This window comes from Notamacropus eugenii, chromosome 2, assembly GCF_028372415.1.
Source record: "Notamacropus eugenii isolate mMacEug1 chromosome 2, mMacEug1.pri_v2, whole genome shotgun sequence".
NCBI classification, from domain to species: Eukaryota; Metazoa; Chordata; class Mammalia; order Diprotodontia; family Macropodidae; genus Notamacropus; species Notamacropus eugenii.
The window spans coordinates 179,215,748-179,237,088 of NC_092873.1; the positions used below are offsets into that span (position 1 = coordinate 179,215,748).

At 35.2% G+C, this 21,341-nt stretch overlaps 1 protein-coding gene across 1 annotated transcript in view; it reads left to right on the plus strand.

Annotated features, from left to right (window-relative positions):
- The window catches only part of GRIK2 (glutamate ionotropic receptor kainate type subunit 2), a 791,214-nt gene that overhangs the window by 497,175 nt on the left and 272,698 nt on the right, over positions 1–21,341 (plus strand). Inside the window, exon 11 of the mRNA XM_072642936.1 lies at positions 19,711–19,917. Within this exon, the coding sequence (XP_072499037.1) occupies positions 19,711–19,917 (207 nt within the window). The remainder of the gene's footprint in view (positions 1–19,710; positions 19,918–21,341) is intronic.

The window sequence follows — 21,341 nt, forward strand, 5'->3', positions numbered from 1 at the left end:
GGATTTGAAGTCACATGCCGTAGTTCACTCAGGTAGCAGAGGATTCAAATTTAGTTGGAGATGATTTAGAGTAGAGGTTATAAACAGAAATTTAAACAAACACAGTTGGATAGTAAGGGTAGTATCAGATGTCAGAGGGCGTAAAACCTAAACAGAAATGTCAAGGCTTAATGTAGTAGGAAATGAGGAGTCATTGTAGGTTTTTTAACAAGGGAACAGTGTCGTCATAGAAATGCTGCTTTAAGAGGATTAGTGTGGCAGCAGTGTACAGTGTAGACCAAAGAGGAAAGGGTTTGGCATGAGTTGATATCATAATGGATTGGACCAGAGTACTAGTAATGAAAATGTAGAAAAAAAGGGGAAGCTGAGGGACATTAATAAAACTTGGTGGAAGTTCAGACCCAAAGAGAAGAGGGAGTTAGGAGAATCCAGAAAGGGTCCAAATACCCAGCCTGAGAGACTGGCAAAAATGAATGGACTATGTAGTTAATAAGCTTTGTTCTGTCATTCTCCCTTCCTCCTCTTGTAACTTTTAGTTTCAGTATATGTACGCCTTGGGATTGGCCCAGCCTCATGGTGATATTTTTCTTTTTTTCTATAGCAACTCTCATAGACTGAGTTGTAATAGTGGTATGATTTCTACCAGGGAGTTAGTACCCATTCCATATTGGTGAAGTTGCAGATCCTAGAATTACTGAAGAATTGTATTGATATATCTTCATACTAGAATATAAGCTTCATAGGGGCAGGAAATGATTAAAATGTTTTATCTCTTCCTGCTGTTAGGATATGTTGAGTCAAATGAAAATGAATGAGACTATGCAGAAATACAACTACTTCAGAAGAATGGGGACATTTTTTAAAGTGTTTAGATTTTTAGGTATCTCTTGGGCCAACATTTTAGATTGATTAGATTTCTATGGTTTTTTTTGTTTGTTTGTTTACCTTTCCCAATGAAAAGAAACTGTTGGGGAAAAAAATAGAGTCTGATTCTTGGCCAATGATTTTTGAAAGAAGTATAAGGCCAAATCTGAGGTAAAACAATGTGTTTGTTTAGTGTATGAGGCACTGAAAGAAGCCTCATTGGATATTTTTATCACTCAATATTTATTGAGCACATAGCATGTGCAAATAACTATACTAGGTGTTGGAAAAAGGAAATAGTCAATCCCTTATCTTTTGGGAAATTGCAACACAATGGGAGAATAAGACAATCAAATACACGTAAATATAGTGGAAGTAATATATTAAATATATGCATGTACCATTATTATAGACATATATACATCTCCTTAAGATTCTTTAGAGTACTTAAAACCAAATATTTTTTACATAATAGACACTCAGAAATTGTTGAATGCATGAATAAAATAAATGTTTAAACTGGAAAGGTTTCATGGAGGAAGTGAGTATTGAGTTTTAAAGAAGTCATCCAAGAAATGATTGAGGGCAATACAAGGAGGAGTTGATTTGATTTGATTTGATTTGAGAGGCAATCAGAAACCAGTATGGGATTCAGAAAACAAACATGATAAAAATGATACTTGAAAATGGAATTATTGTTGTACATGTGTTACAGAAAAATATAAGATGGTAGGGCCACAGTTGCGATGCTTGAAGTAATTAGGGTCTAGATTGAGATCTGCAGGAAAGAAAGACGTTTATCTGAGAAATCTGGAGAAAGAACTGTGAATTCTTGGTGCTGGTTTAGACACTGAAGTGAGCAGATTAAAGTTTTTGAAGATGATGCTAAGCTTATAAATTTAGGAGAAAGGGAGGTTAGGAGCTCTACTGATTTTGATGATAAATCTGGGAAAGGAAATAATAAGCTCCCTATTAAAACCATGTAAATAGAGATGGTACTGATAACTTCCATGTGGTCAGCTCTTGATCATCCATGGCAAGTAGTGGTTAAATTAAATTTGCAAATAAAAGTCAGATTGGAGATTGGTTAATAGGTATGATTTTCCTATCAGAAATCCTTTAAAAAAAAATATTATCAGTAGCATCCTTGGCTGATTTTTCGGCTTCGTACTCTTTTCCTCATTTGGACTAATGAACCACAAAATGGCCAAAATACAACCATCTGCTGAGAGCTCAAAACAGCCAATGTCAATGATGACGCAAGTGATAATCCAGGCAGATGGATGAATTTAGTAGCACAAATGACTGTATATAATAACATATTCCCCCAACCTCTGCAGTACATACTCATGGCTCCTAAAGAATGTGGCTTTCTAGACAATATCATACTCTTCTTCCACTGTCTCCACTGCTCCATTTGACTTCCAGTGGATTGGGTAGTCAGCACAACCAAACCAATTCAAGTTCTTTTTCTTTAAAGTCCCGATTATGGCCTCTAAGGGGTTCAGATAGTTTGACAGTGCACTTGATAAAATAAAAATACATTTTCCTCCCAAATCCAAGGAAATATTTTTAAAAGTTATAGAGTAACAATAGACCATTTTGCTTGGCCTAATAAGTTAATAAAAACAAATAGCTTTTGTACATCGTGTAAATACTAGATTGTTGCTTTCTGCAAAGATCATAGAACTAGTGATGGATCTCAGAGGCCATTTAAGCACACCACTTCATTTTACAGGTGAGGAAACTGAGGCCAGGTAGGATAAATGATTTGCTGAGTGTCACCCAGATAGTAAGCATTCAAGATGTGATGTGAATCCAGATTAATACAGTTTGCAATATATTACAATTGATGTATGCTATCAGTAAGAAAGCTTTTCTGAAATGCTACTCAATGAGTTTATATTCTGTATAGAAGTAAACTAAATAGTAAATATGTTTTATTTAAAGGTTTAGTAAGGTGAAACATTGCCCTACAGGGGAGTTGCATTTTGATTACATGGCTTCAGAACTATAATGATGAGAATTCATTTACCAGAAAGGTCAGGTCAAACTGTCTTCTGAATATTTTGAAAGTGGCAATCAAGAAATAAGTCTTGTTTTCCTAGCCAGAAACTAATCTAATGTATCTTTGTGAAGTATTTTCCTTCTCTAATTTTTGACCCTCCTACTCCAGTTCTTCTTTGCAAATCCCTCCTCCAGAGCTTGTTTTTGAGGGTCTAAGGAAGACATTAAATTGTTTTGATGGTCACTGCTAGGCTTTTTCACTTTTCCCTCCTGGCATCCTGACTTCCAATTGTGATAACCCATTGTGCACTCCATGCAGTTGACAGAAATGTTAATTAGAGATGGCAGCCTTCAAACTTTCTCAGCCAGAGTGTGGAGAAGATACCTGAAAGAACAGAACTCTCTGGACAATAATGGCAATTCTATAGACCTCCCTTCGTTCTAAAACCATAACTAATAACAAAAGCAAAATTTTCCATGGATGACTGAAGCTAAAACAGAATAAAGATAAATCCGTCTTGCCTATTAAATGATGTAATAAGATACCCCACCTCCCTTCTCAATAGCTAAGTAGGCTACTTATGCAATAGCATTTTCATTACCATTTCACATGGATAAACCCTGAAAGGTCTTTCCTTTCCATAAAAATCTGTTTAGGCTTTTGTGCATTTCTCAGGATTTACACAACACAGTGACACTAGAAGAGGAAAAAAAAAGTCCAGTCTTTAAAGTGGCCTTAACTAATCCTTTTAATGGGCAAAAATCAGTTGTTAAACGGAGAAGCATAATGGGAAGCACCTCAAAATATATAGACAGCTCTAGCATCATTTAGGAAAAAGTAAATCTAAATTTCCTCATTTGCCAAATGAATTATTTGCTATAGAAATACCTTGAAGACTTAAAATACAAATGTGCAGTATCTGTAACAAACAATAAAATTCATTACCAGTCACTAAAAAAGCATAACATTTATTAAAATAAAGGATCTAATAGATAATCTAATTCAAGTCTCACAGTTTATAGATGAGAAGACCCAGGTTAGTTGTTATAATCCTACAGATGTAGAGCTACAAGGGATGTTAGAGGTAAACTAGTGCAACCCCTTTATTTTGCAGATGAGGAAACTGAAACTGAGAAAGCTTAAATGACTTGCCTTGGTGCACAGGTAATAAATTGCAGCAGGGGTTTTGAAGTCAAATTCTGATTCCAAATTCAGTATTTTTTCTACTGTACCCTAATCCAATTGAAACCACTCGTTTTGCAGATTAGAAAATTAAGGTCAAGAGAGGTTCATTGATTTATTCTGTGTCACTGAAATAGTAAGTAGCACAGACAGGACTTAGCCCCAGTCTTCTGGTTCTGAATCTGGATCTTCCTGGTACACCCTCAATATGCAATTATTTTAAATTAATTCTATCCCTTGTGCTTTCAATTGTGATTGACTTCAGCCTAAATCTTTTGCTAATTATGCTTTTGAATCTTTATACTTCAGTAAACAAAAGAATGAATTTCACTGTAGAGTAAGAGAAGCACATGTTAGACATTTGAAAACATTTTGCTATAGCATATAAATGACAGACGTGAGGATGTGATAGTGGTGAAGGGGACTGGAAAGTCAAAGGGGTTGAGTTATCTGAATAATATAAAATTAAATAGTCATTTAAATTTATAAATCAAGGTTTCCACCGATCTCTACATATAACAATGATATAATATTACTACTATTTAAACGTATATTTTCTCTTAAAATACCATTTTGAATGATACAGAATAAATATAATGAAACAGAATTATAAACATGTAATTTAAATATAGTAATTATTATTTCCTTTGAGTTTGTAGCTTCTTGAATGAAAAATATATGATCAAATGTATATGCAATATGAAATGTTTTATATGACTTTATTTGTAAATAAGAAACTTTATTCCATTTAAAAAATATTCCACTTCTAAGACTTCGTATTTCATCTCTAGTTATTCATATTAATGAATAATTGGTTAATTAAGTATTTTTTTCATTATGTCAAAAGATCTATGATCTTAGTGGTTCATGTATTCTCTTTCCATATATGCGAGTAGATATGTATGTTTATATACATGTGTGTGTTTATAAATAGATACAGAAATACATAGACATACTACAAGCCAGCCTTCTGAATTTAGCCAAGGTCAACCTCAAATAACAGACACAGAAATCTATTACCTGGTGAGAGCTGAAGTGTTTCTAACCTGGCAGAACCAGCCAGAATTTCTGCTCTACTTTTGTAGCATTTGAAAATAAAGGAGCTAAACAGTATCTATTAAACGTGTAGTACATGCAAAGCACAGTGTTAAATATTTATGGTACAAAGAGCTGTCAAGGAGCTCACATTCTAATAAGAGTATACAACATATGTGACAGATTTCAGCTTCATGTCTGAGAGAAAGGACCAATGGTCCTGAGAGTACAGCATTAAAAAATAGATGATACTATTTCTTTTTCAATGGCATTTCTATTGATAAAACTATATCTATTTCCAATGATGAACTGTTTGGTGTTGCCAAGGACTTAGGTAGCAAGAACTTTCCTTTGTGGTTCATCAGCAGCTATGAATTCAGAGGAACAGGGTGTTATGAAACCAGTAGAGACAAATGTCAGGTTGTATGTCCACAGGGGTTCATGCCCTGGACAATGGCTATGGGGACCAGTCTGGTAGCAAAGCTGGTAGTCTAATGCATGATCTAGGTACCTGCTGTGAGTCATAGTTGACCTGCAAAAACTGTTAGTAATGGCAGCCTTCATCTTTACAATGATTGCTCCCCTAAGATGATGACTATAGAGGTTAGGTCAAAGGTAGGGGCAGTGGTCTTAGGAGCAGTGCAGTTCCTGGGACCTTGATACACACATATGTGTATATATATATATTGTATTATGTAGATACACACATGCATACATATGTGTGTGAGTGCATGTGTATCTGTGATTGCATACTATAATTCCTTCATTCTTCCATATATGTGATATATATGTATGTATGCATGTCTCTCTCTACACACACACACACACACACACACATATATGCTCACAGAAGCACAGTCAGTAAGACCATCTAAATTAAATCAATATATGGACACATAAAAAACAAGGAAAACCCAGAATTTTGGGCAGGTTCCCTATGGCAAGCTTATGAGAGGACGTGGACAAGGGTTGCACAGCATATATTGTGTTTTTGATAGGAATAGCCAAATCACTGAGATCATAGTTCTCTTGAGTATTTGAGAATCTATATGTGTATGCACATACGATATACCTGTTGTATATAGCTAAATTTTAAAAATATGTATACTCTGTATGCTAAATTTATACATAAAAGTCAACAAGCTGTTGTAACAAGGGTCCTGGGATAGGAGTCAAGAAAGACACTTACTGGTATTGTGACCATTAAACTGTGAGCTTCTTGAAAGCAAGGGCAGTCTTTTACATTTCTTTTTATCCCCAGTGCTTAGCACAGTGCCTGACACATAGTAGGGATTTAATAAATATTACTGACTGATTGACAACAGGTAAGTCACTTAACCTCTTAGAGTCCCGTTTTTCACATCTGTTAAACAGGAAGAGGACAGCTAGGTGGTGCAGTTGATAGAGCACTGGCCTAGAGTTGGGAAAATCTGTGCCACCTCCAACACTTACTAGCTTTGTGACCCTGGGCAAATAAATTAACCCCTGTTTGTCTCAGTTCCTCATCTGTGAAAAGGAGACGCACTGGAGAAGAAACTGACAAAACAACTCTATATTCTTTGCCAAGAAAACTCCGTGGACAAATCCATGGGGTCCTGAAGAGTCAAACATGACTGGATGACTGAACAACAAGTAGAAAGAGTAACTCTTTTATTATTTACCTTTTAGGACTGTTGTGAAAATCAAAAGAGGTAATATGTACATAAGATTACCTTATAAAATTTAACCCACTGTATAAAGAGAAAGAAAGGAATAAGTATTTATATATCTACTATTTACCAGGTACCATGCTAACCACTTTTTATAAATGTTAACTCACTTGATCCTTACAACAACCCTACAAGGTAAACATTATTATGCTATTATATTATATACCAGTTACATGCATATATATATATATATCTAATTATGTTCTAATATATATAATGTTATAAACTATTATACTATTGTTATCTCCATTTATAGTTGAGGAAACAGGCAAATAGAGGTTTATTCTAGGGTCACACAGTTGTAAATGTTTGATGCCAAATTTGAATTCAAGTCTTCTTGATTTCAGACCCAGTGCTCTATCTGCTTTGTTTGCAACTGTCTCAAGTGTTAATCTATATGAATAATACAAATAGAGCCTTTAAGAAAATTCAATAATTCTCATTTGACAGTTAGAATAATAAATATCATAAGCCAACTTGCACGATCAAAAATAATTTTTTTAAAAGTATTTAGAGGGAAAATGTAAAACAAACAAGAACAAATTTTGAGCGTCCATCTATTTATACTTTTAAACAGTTTGTATTTGTATATCATTTCTTTCTCTTAAGCATGATGACCTCTAGTATTTCTTCTAAAGTCCACCAGGTTTGACAACAATCTGCCAGATCAAAGTCTAATTTGAATGATGACTTAGGGAACATTGTCTTGTGATGCTCCTATGTCTAACTTGAAGAAAAGAGCAGTAGAAGAATCCTAGAACTATAACATGGAATTTTAATTTCTTTAAAGGGCAGTAAGCAGCTGTCCATATCTTCATAATAGTCACACACAGACATAAAGGAAATCATTCTATTTTCAGCTCCAAGTCTGTATTCTGTAAGCATTTTTAAAATTATAAAACATGATTCAGAATAGATAACCATATCTTTTGGAAGAATACTGTAATTTGTTGATCATTATCAGTCCCATTTCCTTTCTTTTGTATGAGCTATTATTTTACTTATGAATAATGACCATTCAAGAAAGAAACAAAAGATCATACTTTAAGCTTCTAGTATTAGTAAGACTTTTTCATTGAGGTGGAAAAGAACATATTCAAAAAGATATGAGAATTTAAACAGTTTTCAAAAGAAAATAAATCAACAACCATAGAAAAAAATGTTCCTAAATCATTAACAATATGAGAAAAGAAAATTAAACAACTCTGAAGATTCACTTCACACATATGAAAATGGAAAAGATGATAAAAAGACAGAAATAATCCATGTGAGAGAGGCTACAGGAAGATGGATAGATAGAATAATGAAATTATTGAATGGATCTCTGAATTGGTCTAACCATTTTGGAAAATGATTTTGTGAGAAAGGTCATTACATTGTTCATATCCTTTTATCAGAAAATCCCACCATTGTTCTAAAGAGGTCAAAGACAAAAATAAATGTACATGCATCGCCAAAATCTTCATATTACTAAATCTTGCTTTATTAAAGCTTGGAAACAGTGTGAGGATCCACTGACTGAGGAATGGCTGTGAAAATTATGTTGTATGCATTTAAAGGAATACTTGATCTAGAACAAATGATAAATATGGATACTTTAGAGAAACATGGGAAACTTGTTTAAATTGTTACAGAGTTTATAGAATAAGCAAGACCAGAACAATTTACAAAATGTTTACAATAGTATAGACAGTCAGTCAACAAGCATTTATTAAGTGCCTACTATTTGCCAGGCACTGTGCTAAATGCTAGGAATACAAAGATAGGTGAAGGCAGTCCTTGCTCTCAAGAAGCTCACAGTGTGATGGAGGAGACAATATGAAAATACCCATGTAGATACAAGCTATATTCAAGATAATTTAGAAATAATCAACAGAGGAAGGGGACTTAAATTAAGGGAGTTTAAGAAAGACTTCCTTTAGAAAAAGAGATTTTAGCTTGGGGACTGGGAAGATGGTAATACTCTCAACATAAGGAAATTAGGAAGTCTAATTTGGAGAGAGAGATAATGAGTTCAGTTTTGTACATGTTGAGTGTAAAATGTCTATGGGCCATCTAATCCAAGATGTATGATCAGAGAAGTTAGGATAGGATAAGCAAATTTGAGAATCATTAGTATGGAAATGTGAATTAAATCCAAGCAGGTACAAAAGTATTGCTTTGCAGCAGTGAGGGCTTAGTTGAAACATAAATTCATAGTGGACTCAGCCAGACAGTTTCATAATTTTCTCTAGTTTCTTTTAGCAGGACATGTATAGCAGTTTAGGTAGCAGATGTTGGGTGTGATCTAGTGCTGAGGCTTTGCAGATTCAACAGTAGGATAAAGGGGCAAGAGATCAAGAGAAGAGGCCAGTATACAGTTGAACTGATTCTTCAAGAGATAGAGATGGGGAAACTAGTGCAGAATTGATCTCCCAGGAAAGAACTGAGTGGAGGTCATGGTATGGATGAAGTGGGGTTGCAAAGCACAGGGAGAAATGGAATGATAATGGATTGTGATCAGATATAGGAATTTCAGAGTTCATGAACTTGGAAGTGATATATTTGTGAGTGATGACAAAATGATGTGACCATCTTTGAATGTGGCTGAGGTGAGGTAGGTAAATAGGTCATGGGAAATGAGTAAATGAAGAAATGTGAGGTTAAGATATTTGATGGAGCATTAATCTATATATTGAGGCCCCTTAGTTGACTTTGTGGAAGAGGAGAGAAAGACTATGAGCTAGGTACTTAACTCAAAGGAAAGAAGGGGAGCATGCTAGAGAATGATGGATAATAGCTAGCAAAATTTTGAGTGGTATATATGGATTGGGTGAACCTCAAAACAGATGAATTTCCTGAGTGATAGTGGTAAAAAGAAAATCTGGAAGTGACTATGGGGAACTATTCCCATTCCTCACCTCCACCTCTTCCATCATCAGGTGATTCCAGAAAATGAATGGAAAAGTAGCTGGTCCTAGAAAGGGAGACTATGCCATCAGGACTGAGCAAAGTCTCAGTGTGAGTCAGAAGTTGGAAGGAGTTAGGGAGAATGTTAAAAGATTTAAGATAAAAACAAATTTGTTGACTATTGAGCAAGTATTCCAGAGAGCATAGTAGAGGGTATGAGTAGCTTCACAGAAAAAACTTTGAAGTCCTGGGTAATGGAACTAAGGGATTAAGCAGGGAAGAACAGCAGGAAACAAGATTTGAATAATGACTGCTGGAGGTTCTTAATCACAGTTATTATTGATATAGAAAAGTACCTTTGATCAAAGCTCTGTTTCACTCTGAAAATTGACCGGTAATAGCTCATTTCATCTTCGTCCACATACATCCCTGTCCCTTCACTGAGTACTGAGTATGAATATTCCTCTGTACTGCAAAATAAATAGATCACCTTGGAGAACTGTGAGCTCCTTGAGAGCAGAGATTATGTTTTGTCTTTCTTTGATTTCCTGGTACTTTAGTACATGTAAGAGAGAACAGCATTCTGACATATGGGGTGGGGGGAGGGGGCTTGCTATCACAGTTTCTTTGATCTACTTTTCTAAAAAGAAAGGCAGCTTTTGAGGGGTCATCTCTCACTTTAATCAAGCACATGTATCATTCACTTAGTTCAGGAGAAAAAGTCAGCACCTTGAACTTCAGAGAAAATACAGAGAAATCAAAATCAACAGACAGGCTTCCAACTGTCTGACATACATCACAGATAGACAGATAACTATCTGGCCATACATACATAGTTACCAGAGAGGGAAGCATCATCATCTGAGTTTTCAAAGCTAGGGCTCCTTAGCAGCTGCCCACTGTCTCGTCTGGCCAAACAAAACACTTCTAGCCAATAAGCCCCAAAGTAAAACCTCACCTTCAGAGCATTTATAAATTTTTAGAGCCAGAGAGCATCACAACCCTGGAGAATCAGTGCCGCATTAGAAACTTAACAAAAGGTGTGGGCCTTCCTACAGATCTTCCCTAATCAAACTCCCCTTAATGGGCAGGCTCGTTAATGGATGGGGAAGGTCTTTATTCACATTAAAATAATTAACAACGCAAATACACATACTGTTTCTAGTTAAAGAAACTCTTGTTTCTGTACTTCTAGTAAAGACTCTTGGTTGATAAAGGCAAGATTCAGAGGCACTTGAATATACTAAAACAAAACCAGCAAAAGATCCTACTTTGCTAGCCATAACAGCAAGTAGTAGGTGGCTGTTCAGCTCAGTGCTTGGCACATGCTAGGCAGGTAACAAATGTTTCTTGCCTGACTTTATGAGTGAATAGTAAAAGTATTTGTCAGGCATGTACTATGTGCCAGGCACTGTGCTGAGTGTCTACAAAGCATCTCTTACTGGACATTAGCAGTAGTCTTGTGAAGTAGATGCTATTATTATCTCCATTTTACAGTCCAAGAACTGAAGCAGACAGTGGTTAAATGGCTAGCCCAGTGTCATACAACGAGGAAGTATCTGACACTGAATTTGAATGCAGATTTTCCTGATTCTTGTCGCAGTCTACTTCCCCATCTATCTTCCTTAAGAGTCACATTCCTCATTAGAATGTATGATCCTTAAGATCAGGAAGTGTCTTACTTTTTCTTTTATATCTTTGATGCTCTGCCCATATTGATGGCTTAACAAATCTTATTTATTCATTCAATCTGCCCATAGTTGTAAACAATCTGAAGAATATAAGCTGCTAGAGTGCAGGGACTATTTCATTTCTCTTTTCTGGCCATATCCTCAGAGTCTAGCAATAAGACCAACATATGGCACACACTTAACACGTTTGCTGATTAATTGGTGCATTAACCAGTCATTCTGGCTATTTCTGTTGATGTATCCCACTTCCTTCTTTGTTCTAGAGAGGACAGGGGAAGGTACCAAGTATGATCAGCTTGCCTCAAGAAAGCATTTAATTTATGTAGATAAAGGTACTTTCTCAGATTGATAATTACTGTGATTGTTCTGGGGAGACTGAGAAGAGTTGTAGTTGAATTAAAGGGGAAGAAACTTTTAATATAATAATGCCTTAATAATTACCTCTCAGGTATAGTGGTAAGTGGTGCAGGCTTATGGCAGTTTTTTTCCTTTCTCTGATTTTCACTTTTTTTCTCCTTTCTTAGTTCATATATCATTGATCTGCTACCTTGGCCTGCTCTTACCTTCCCACTGATACATTCACATGTGCAACATAGTTGATTTGTTTAAAAAAAAATGCTTTTGAAGAATATTCGAGCTCCCTTCTCAGAAATGTATTATGAAATTGTAATGGGCTAATCCATTCTGACTTGTCTTTCCTTTTCATTCATAATCCAGCCAGTTTCAGTAACATTTTTGTGGTTTCTTGTCTTTCTAATTATTTGTCAGCTCTCTAAGTCTAATCTCAATCTTCTCCACTTTGGGACCAGAAGAATTGTCTTTCAAATAGCCCTTAAATTGTTAAGCTCTCTTTTTCTGAAGATTGAAACTGGAAACAAGATAGCATGTGATAATTACCCAAATCAAGAATCCCTACAGTTGAAGTTTAACTTTTGTAAACTGTGCCATGGGGACCCAGAGGAGTAGAAGAATGACAATACTTCAAAACTACCTGAATTGGGAAATTTAGGATATACTTGGTGCTAAGTTGTTTTTGACTTATGACATATAGAGTCTTTGCAATTATCTAATTTACCCTCATTCCCTTTATCTTACAGCTGAGGAAACTGAGTTCAAAGAGGTTAAATATGTTGCCCAGCTTCACAGAGATGGAAAATGGCAGAGGCCAAATTCAAACTCAGGCTCTTTGGCTCCAAATACAGTCATCCTTCTACTATACCGAACTAATTCTGTCTATATATTTAAGAGAAGTGAGAGGTAGCATAGTATGGTAGATAGAGTTGACTTTAGTGTCAGGAATTCCTTGCATCTAAGTCCCACCTGGGAGACAAACTCTTTGTGTAATCCTGGGAGAGTCACTTGACATCTCAGTATTCCAGAAAAAGATCTAAGACTATTTGTTGCCCTAACATGTGCCTACCTATCTTCATTATTAGGAGGAATTTCTTCAGGAGTTCCCTACAGTAATGAAATTCTAGCTCAGAGATTTGTCGAAAAGTCACCAGGCAATAGGTGGCAGAGGTAGGAGTTGGATTCCAAATACAGTATGCTTTCCATTGCAGCACACTGCCTTCCAGGTCCCCAGAAAACCATTGATAACTTTGATTGGCATTCCTATGAGTGATGTGGAAGAAGAGATCCAAATATAATATATAAAATTTCCAAAGTAATATCCAGTTTTCTGGTATATCTACTAGATAAAGACAAAGTGAAAGAAGATGTTATAAGATTTTGTGTGTCCTTCCTTCAATTCATATATCTGGAACTATACAGGGCCAAGTTTGAGATTTTTTTTTTTTTTATAACGGTATATTTTAGAAGGGAGACAAAAGTGATTCCAATGGAGTCTGGTAGCTTCCTAATAACTTGGGGATGGATGGAATTGACGGAGTTCTCTTGTAGACCTTTGTCAATGTATATAAAATCTTCCATAGAGGCAACTCACCAAAGCATGTCAGAGACTATAATGGACCACTTAATTATTAGAACACCTACCCAAATCAGGAACTCTTTATTGAATTATTTGAATTAATTTTTGAGGAAAATATATAATTCAAAAACATAACAGAGAACATCAAGGAATGGTTCAACTCCTGAAACTCTCTGTATTATGTAAATAAGAACCATAATGTCCTTATTCATTTAGCTCTCAGGAGGGCTATACAAGTTGATTCATTTTAATTTCCTTCTTAAAGCAAATTGAAATCATTTAATGGTAGCACCTTTAAAATGCCTTTCTGGGAGTTTGAAACTATAGGGAATTTTAAAGGTATTTTCGTCCAGGAAACTACAACCCTGAAAGGATCCCCTGAACAATTTTGAATACCACATAGGACTCCCCAAAATAGGACTGGAGCTTTAGGAGGCAATTTGATCCCAGAATTATTAGACCATTGAAAGGTTAATGTAGTAGAACAAAAGTGTGCCTATTCTAAAAATTATTTCTACTGTATTTGAATTACAAATCCATCACAGGATTATACTTGTAGGAGATTTGGCTTTCTAATTATGTTTTATTTAAGTTCATGTTAAAACTGGTTTTTTAGTTTCCAAGCATCTCCTCCCTGAGCATCACAGGAAGAAGGAACATGCTGAGAAGAAGGAGTTACTTGCATTAGTTTTAAAATGAGCCACAAAACATCTTGAACAAACTAGGTTTCAAATGTGCATTGAGAGGTGACTGCTAAACACTACATTAGGGAAAAGAATCAGCTATTGACAAAAAAAAAACCAAACCAAAACACTACAAAATAATAATCTATTTAAAAATTATTTTCCAGAAGATTTTCGGTGAGTTTCATTTCTTTGGAAAATATTTATTTGTGATGGTATCAGGTCAATTTTCAATGCAGTGGAGACAAAAATATTTGACTTATTGGTTTTCTTAAAAGAATACTTGATAATGCATGTTCTGACAAATTTTTATTACAGATGCTAGTAGAATGACATACCTTTAACCCTTGAAAATGTTGACATAGAGATTTAAGCGATATGATAAAATAGGAGAATTGTCCAAGAGAGTTTATTGTATTATTCTCTGAATGTTGTATGTGGCACAGTAATTGTTTTTTAATGTCATTTTTCTTTATTTTACTTGTGGACATTAATTTGTCCTTGTGCTGAATCTAAGAGATATTCTACTAGCATCTGTAATAAAAATTTGTCAGAACACTCATTGTCATCATTTTACATTTGAGGAAACTGAGGCAAACAGGTTAAGTGACTTGCCCAGCTATTAAGTGTCTGAGGCCAGATTTGAACTCAGGTCTTCCTGACTCCAGGGCCAGCACTCAACCCACTGTACCATCCAGCTGTCCAACTTTATGTCTTAGTTGCTTGCCTGAAATAGGTTAATTGATTTGTCAACTTTCATAAAGCCAGTACGTGTAGGAGGCAAGACTTGAGCTTTGGAGTCTTTCTGACTTAAAGATCAACACTCTATCTTCTAAACCAAGTTTCTTCTCCAGTATACCCCTAATTATATCACCATCCTATAATCCAATGGAATTATATTAATTCAGGATCCTAGAAATATGCATTTAAATGGAATTATAGATAAACACATAAACTATCCAGGAGCATTCTGGCCTTAAAGGTAATTCATTACATAAATATAATATCTTAAATGTTGCAGAAATCAGTGATTATGAGAAACCCCTGTTTCTCTAATAGGCAGATGTTTTCATCTTAGTTCACATTAACTCACAACTATTTAGAAATTTGCAGTTTACAAAGCATTATCCACACAACAATTCTTTGAGATATCTATTGTTTTTTAACAGAGAAATAAACAAACCCAGGATTAGAAGAAATGAGTTAATTGCTCGAAATGACACAGCTGGTTTCAAAATTGGGACTAGTCTGTCAGTCAGCAGGCATTTATTAAACACTTACTGTATTCCTGCTGCTGTAGGGCTGGAGATACAAAGAGAGGCAAAAGTATAGCAATGATAATCATGATAGCTTACATTATATAGCACTTCTTATGTGCCAGGCACTTTGCTCAGCACTTTACAATTATTAGTCTCATTTGGTCCTCATAACAATCCTGGGGAAGATGGGGAAACTGAGACAAACAGCAATTAAGAGACTTGCCTAGGTCACACAGCTGCTAAGTATGTGAGGCCATATTTGAATTCAGATCTTTACTCCAGGCCCAACATTCTTTCCACTGTATCACCTAGCTGCCTCCAGTATCATAGATACAACAATAAAAAATATAGTCCTTGCCTTCTGGATATTCTAATGGAGAAGACAATATATAAATAATTAAATTCATATTAAAAAATCACATACCAAATAGATAGAATATAATAGATGGAAAAAATAGATGACATATAAAAATAGTTGGAATATAATATCAAAGGAAGGTAATGGCAGCTGGGGGGGACTATGGAACACCAATTGTAGAAGGTGGGCTTTGATCTGAGTATGAAAGAAAACCAGGAATACTGTGAAGTACAGGTGAGGCACTAGTTCATTCCAGGCAAGGGAGACACTCATACCAAGACATGGACACCATTCAGTGTTGTTTTGGGGAACTGCAAGTAATCCAGAGTAGGTAGGTAACAGAATGCATAGAGGGAAGTGAGGTAAAAGAAAAATGGAGATGTAGGAAGAGGCCATGTTATGAAGAACTTTAAATGCCAAACAGAGGAGTTTATATATGATCCTTTAGGTGATAGGGAGCCACTGGACTTACTGAGTAGGGAGTAATGGGTTAGACTTTTGCTTTAGAGGAATCACTTTGGCAGCTAAGTGGAGAATGAAATTGGATGGTGAGAGACTTGAAGCTATTGTATTAGTCCAGGTGAGAGGTGATTAAAACATGACCTAGAGTTGTGGCTGTAGTACTCTAGAGGTGACATATACAAGAGATGTTGTGCAGGTAGAAATGACAATTATTTGACAACAAATTGTCAAATATGTAACTGAAGAGTTGAGGATGACACAGAAGTTGTGAACCTTTGTGACTATAAGATTGGTGGAATACTCTTCAGTAAGAGGGATGTTTAGAATATGGGAAGGATATTTTTGAAAACACAATGAATTCTTTTTTGGATTTATTGAGTTTGGGATGTTTATGAGACATCAAGTTTGAGATGTCTAAGAGGGAGTTGGAGATACATACCTTTAGCTTGGCAGAGAGATTGTCTGTATATGGACTTGAATATAGCTCATCTGCATAGACATGATAAATGAAGTATGATAACTGATGAGATTATTAATTGAGATTGAGCAGATTAAAAAGAGAAGAGGGCCTAGTACAAAGTCTTGGGGGATGCCTGGGGTTAGTGGGTATGACATGGAAAAAGAACCAGTAAAGAAGACAGAAGTAGCAGTTGTACAGAAAGAAAAAAACAGGACAGATAATAATTATGAAAATCTAGAGAGGAGAGAGAATCCAGAAGAACTTGATCAACATTATCAAATGCTGTAGAGAAGTTCAGAAGACTCAGGACTGAGAAAAAGGACTGAGATTTGTCAATGGGGAGATAATTGGTAGCTTTGAATTGGAAGTTTCTGTTGAGTAAGATAAAAAGTCAAATTGCTGAGTGTTTAGAGTTGAATGAGAGGAGGAGGAAGAACCAAATGTAAAATAATGCTCTTCAGTTGTTTAACCAAAGTTAGGAGATGTGATATAAGAAGATAACTGGTGAGGATGATAGGATTAAGTGATGGATTTTTAAGGGTAGGTAGTTAGATGAGCATATTTTTATGTAGCAGGGAAGAAGCCAGTAGATAGAGAGAAGTGGAAGCTAAGAGAGAGAAGGTAGGAAGATAATGAAGGAAATATACTGGAAAATTCAGAAGATGAGATGCACATGTTGAAGAGTTGGCTTTGGTTAGGAGAAGGGTCACCTCTTTATGTGAGCTTGGAGTAACGGAATAGAGGAAAATGTCCAAACAATGTGAGATTGTGAGCAAGGTGGAACTCTTGGTGAATGATCTCATTTTTCCTCATTGAAATATGAGGTAAAGTCCTCAGTTCATTGGATGGGGGTAGAGGTATTGTAGAAGGATTGAGAAAGACAGAACAGCCTCTGTGGACAATGGAGTACTGAAAAAATTAGGGCAAAGTGAAATGTCTACCTTAATGCAATGGGGATTCAGTTAAAATTAGATAACATCAATTTGTAGTGGGCATAGTGGAAATTAGTGTTTCATGATTTCCTCCAAGTCTTTTGAGCCTCATGTGATCAAGATCCATCATTGGTGTTGGTTTTGCAAGGCATTATTAGTGATAAGAAAAAGAAACAAGGCATTCAAAGAAAAAAGATAGTATAGAATTGAGTTAACTCACCAAGGGGTCACCAAGGAAAAGGGAGGAGAGTGTAGACAGTGCAGAAGTAATGATTGGCCTGGGAAAGAACTGATGGGTGGAAGTAATGGAGGCAACTCTGAGGATGAAGCTCAGAGTTAGGTATTGTAAGGCATAGGGAAAGATGGAATAAAAAAAGAAAAGAACTTTCAGGGTTTATATGCTAGGAAATAGAACAGTTGTGGAAGATGGCAGGATGAAGGGTATCATCACTTCTGTAGCTCATGTAGAGATGTAGGTCATGAAAATTAAATAGACTGAGGAAGTGGGAAGTTAGGGTATTTGAATTTTTATATGTTGAAATGTTCTATTATGAAGGCTTGAGATGAGGAGTAGAGAGAAACTATGAGCTACACTGAACTTACTGAGGAAGGAAGGAAGGAAGTAAAAATGCTAAATACTGATTCTACTGACAGGATAATTAAGCAGAGGCAATAAAATTGCTAAATTTCAGCATTGTACTCTTAATGCTGTTTTACCATCTAAGCAGACTATCCGGTGACAAAATTATTTTTGAAAACAGTTTCAGGGCTATACCTACATACTTTACATAGAAAATGAGGAAAAAAGAAAATAAAGCACTCCTTCAAATTTTACTAATGCTTTTCTAATTATCCTAAGTGTTTCGGTTAGCTCTAGGCCAAAGCAATTTAGCCATTGTTTCATAACAATATTTCTAAGTAACAACAAAGAAAGTTTTAGAGTGCCAAAATTTATTTGGAGAACAAAACAAAACTCCACTGTATTATTCTTTGATGCTTCTACCTGAATCTTTCTTATACATTGAAATGTAAAATGTAAACTCTTGCTAAGTCTTATGGTATTAAAAGTATGCTAAAATTTTATTGGGTGGAAACACCATATGTTATATCAGAGATAAAGTTTTAGTATGGTAAAATGTTCCCATCTGATTCTTTTAAGACATTGAGATTTTGATTGTATCAATCAATTGAATAGACGCAATGTCATTTTGTATGGCAAAAATTTGGGATACTCATTAAGAAGGATGAAAATAAAGTAAGATATTTCAAGTCCCCATGAGTCTTATGATCTGTTCTCATTTTTTAAGACAGGGGAAAATAAACAAGCCAAAATCAAGTAAAGATATTCAAAAATGTAAACAATCTACAATATCTATAGAGTTAGTACAAATTTGACAAAGATCAGTAAATCTGATGTAATCTATTGTATTTGTCTAGTATAACAATTAAGTCACAGTCTCATCTATATTTTCACAGAACACAAACAAACATCACACATTCAAACACACAACAGTCTTAAGTAGGTGTGTAAAATAGGCTGTTTGTCTTGCAGTCTCTTGAATTTTAGCCACTTGTCCATTTTGGCATTTGTTCTCCTCTTTGTTCCTAACAATTTCAGGTTGACACTGACCTATAAAACCCAAGCCAGCTTGATATGTTCACTGTCCTTCTATTCATCCATGAGGTCTTTCTTGTTGCCATATTTAAACTTCATAGTTAAAGTTACCTAATCTGCAACTTGTCCCTTCAGGGCCAAATTCTCTGTGCTTTCCAAGATCCTGATTTTCAAGATCTGATGAAGGTATTTATGCTAATAGAATGAATGGATAAGACTCCTAAAGTATGCTCTTTTCTCTAAATAAAATGTCTTTTTATTGTGCCCTACTTAGAAAATGTCTCTCTGTCAGCTTTCTTCCAAAAGAATGAGTAATGGTAGACTGAGTAGGAGAAAATGGAAACATGGCAGGACATGGGTCATATTTTGAGAAAGGTGGGGTCTGACACCTCTTAAATCTACACCATAGACAAATTATTTTTCAAATCTCTCCAAACAAAAAAAAAAGTATTTTCAGGGCAGTCTTACCTAACATTACTTTCAGCTATAGAGACAGTGGTTAAAATGAAAGCAACAATACCTGAAATAAATTACCATTGATACTAGAAACTGTTAAGTGAAGTTCTGTGGCTTCTAGGATGCATAAATATGGTGATTAACTGAAACTCTTCCCTTTGTTTTCAATTATTGTAGGAAGAACCCTATGTTATGTTCAAGAAGTCTGATAAGCCCCTGTATGGAAATGATCGATTTGAGGGATATTGCATTGACCTCCTCAGGGAACTAGCTACAATCCTTGGTTTTACCTATGAGATTAGACTTGTGGAGGATGGAAAATACGGAGCCCAGGATGATGTCAATGGACAGTGGAATGGAATGGTTCGAGAACTAATTGATCATGTAAGTTTTTTATTTCTTGTAGAAACAACTTTTTAGGTGTTAAATAAGCCTTTTAGGATCCAGCATATATTTTTGGAACATGTCTTTTTTGTTAAATTTGAATGTCCTTTGTTATTTTATTAGAAGACACTTATTGTCATTGTCTTTGATACTTGATATGAAGAATAATGGTCAGTTTTTATATCTTAAGTTAACTAGTAGTGTATCAGAATCTGGAAAACTCATGCATTTTTCATTAGATTTTGATTTCCTTATTGCTGCATTTGATTCCTTCCTCGTTATATTCAACATCACCTTCTAATTATGGTTTATAAGAGATAAAGTACATTGTTAATTCTTTGAAAAAAAAAATACTTTTACTAGCAGGAAAACATAATAGTTGCCAAACTCTCACAAATCTTATCCTGATAAGAAAAATGAGACACTTTTATGTACAATCTAAGATATGAAAAATTAGCCCCATAATGTGTTTTCATCTTCAAGATCAAATTTAAAATAAAACAGAAATAACAAAGCACACAGAAACAGCAGGACATTCCAATGTGAGTCAAAACTGATATCATTACAGGCAATTGTTTGTAATTGAATAAGTCAGGCATCCCTTTCCTTTGGCCTAAAAAAAGCATAATTTCTCAGTTGGTAGTGCCAATGAATTCCTCTCTTGGAAACACAGTCTGATCTTTATGAAAACTATGCCATTGTCTCTGGCTTCTCTTGTTTTGACACATTTGCATTTATTTTGACAATTTCTTAATATTAAAGCATCTGGTCATGATCACATTTAATAAAATAAGAATTCTGTGTATTAATACTGTACTACATTGTAGTATAAATAAAATCTCATTGCCAGAAGTGTCAAGTATAAGAAAATGACTTTCTCAGTGCTCTAGAAATATACTATTAGAAACAAAAGCTGATTAACAAAAACTTTAAAATGTGTACCTACATTCTCCTGTTAATTCTCCTTTTTTTGGCTTTCTGTCAGTCAATAAACATTTATTAAATGCCTACTATGTGTCAGGCACTTTTCTAACAAGCACTAGGGATGTAAAGAAAGGCAAAAGGAAATCCCTGTTCTTAAGGAACGCACAGTCAAGTAGGGGAAAAACATGTAAGTAACATATACAAAATATATATACAGGAAAAATAATTTCTGGTAGAGTGCAGGATTTTAGCTGGGAGTTGAAGAAAGGCAGGGAAATCAGGAAGCAGTGATAAGGAGGGAATGTGGGAGAGCAATGAAATGCTCATATTCTGGACAGACTATCATGTGCAAGGCACAAGATACTTTGGAAATAACTTCATCAAGTGAAGGCTGTTTGCATCAGCTAAATTATTTCAGGTGCTAAATTATTTCATGGAACTAGATAGTAAGAAAAGGGACTGATATACATTGAATCTCACCAACCTGTACATGATAGTGA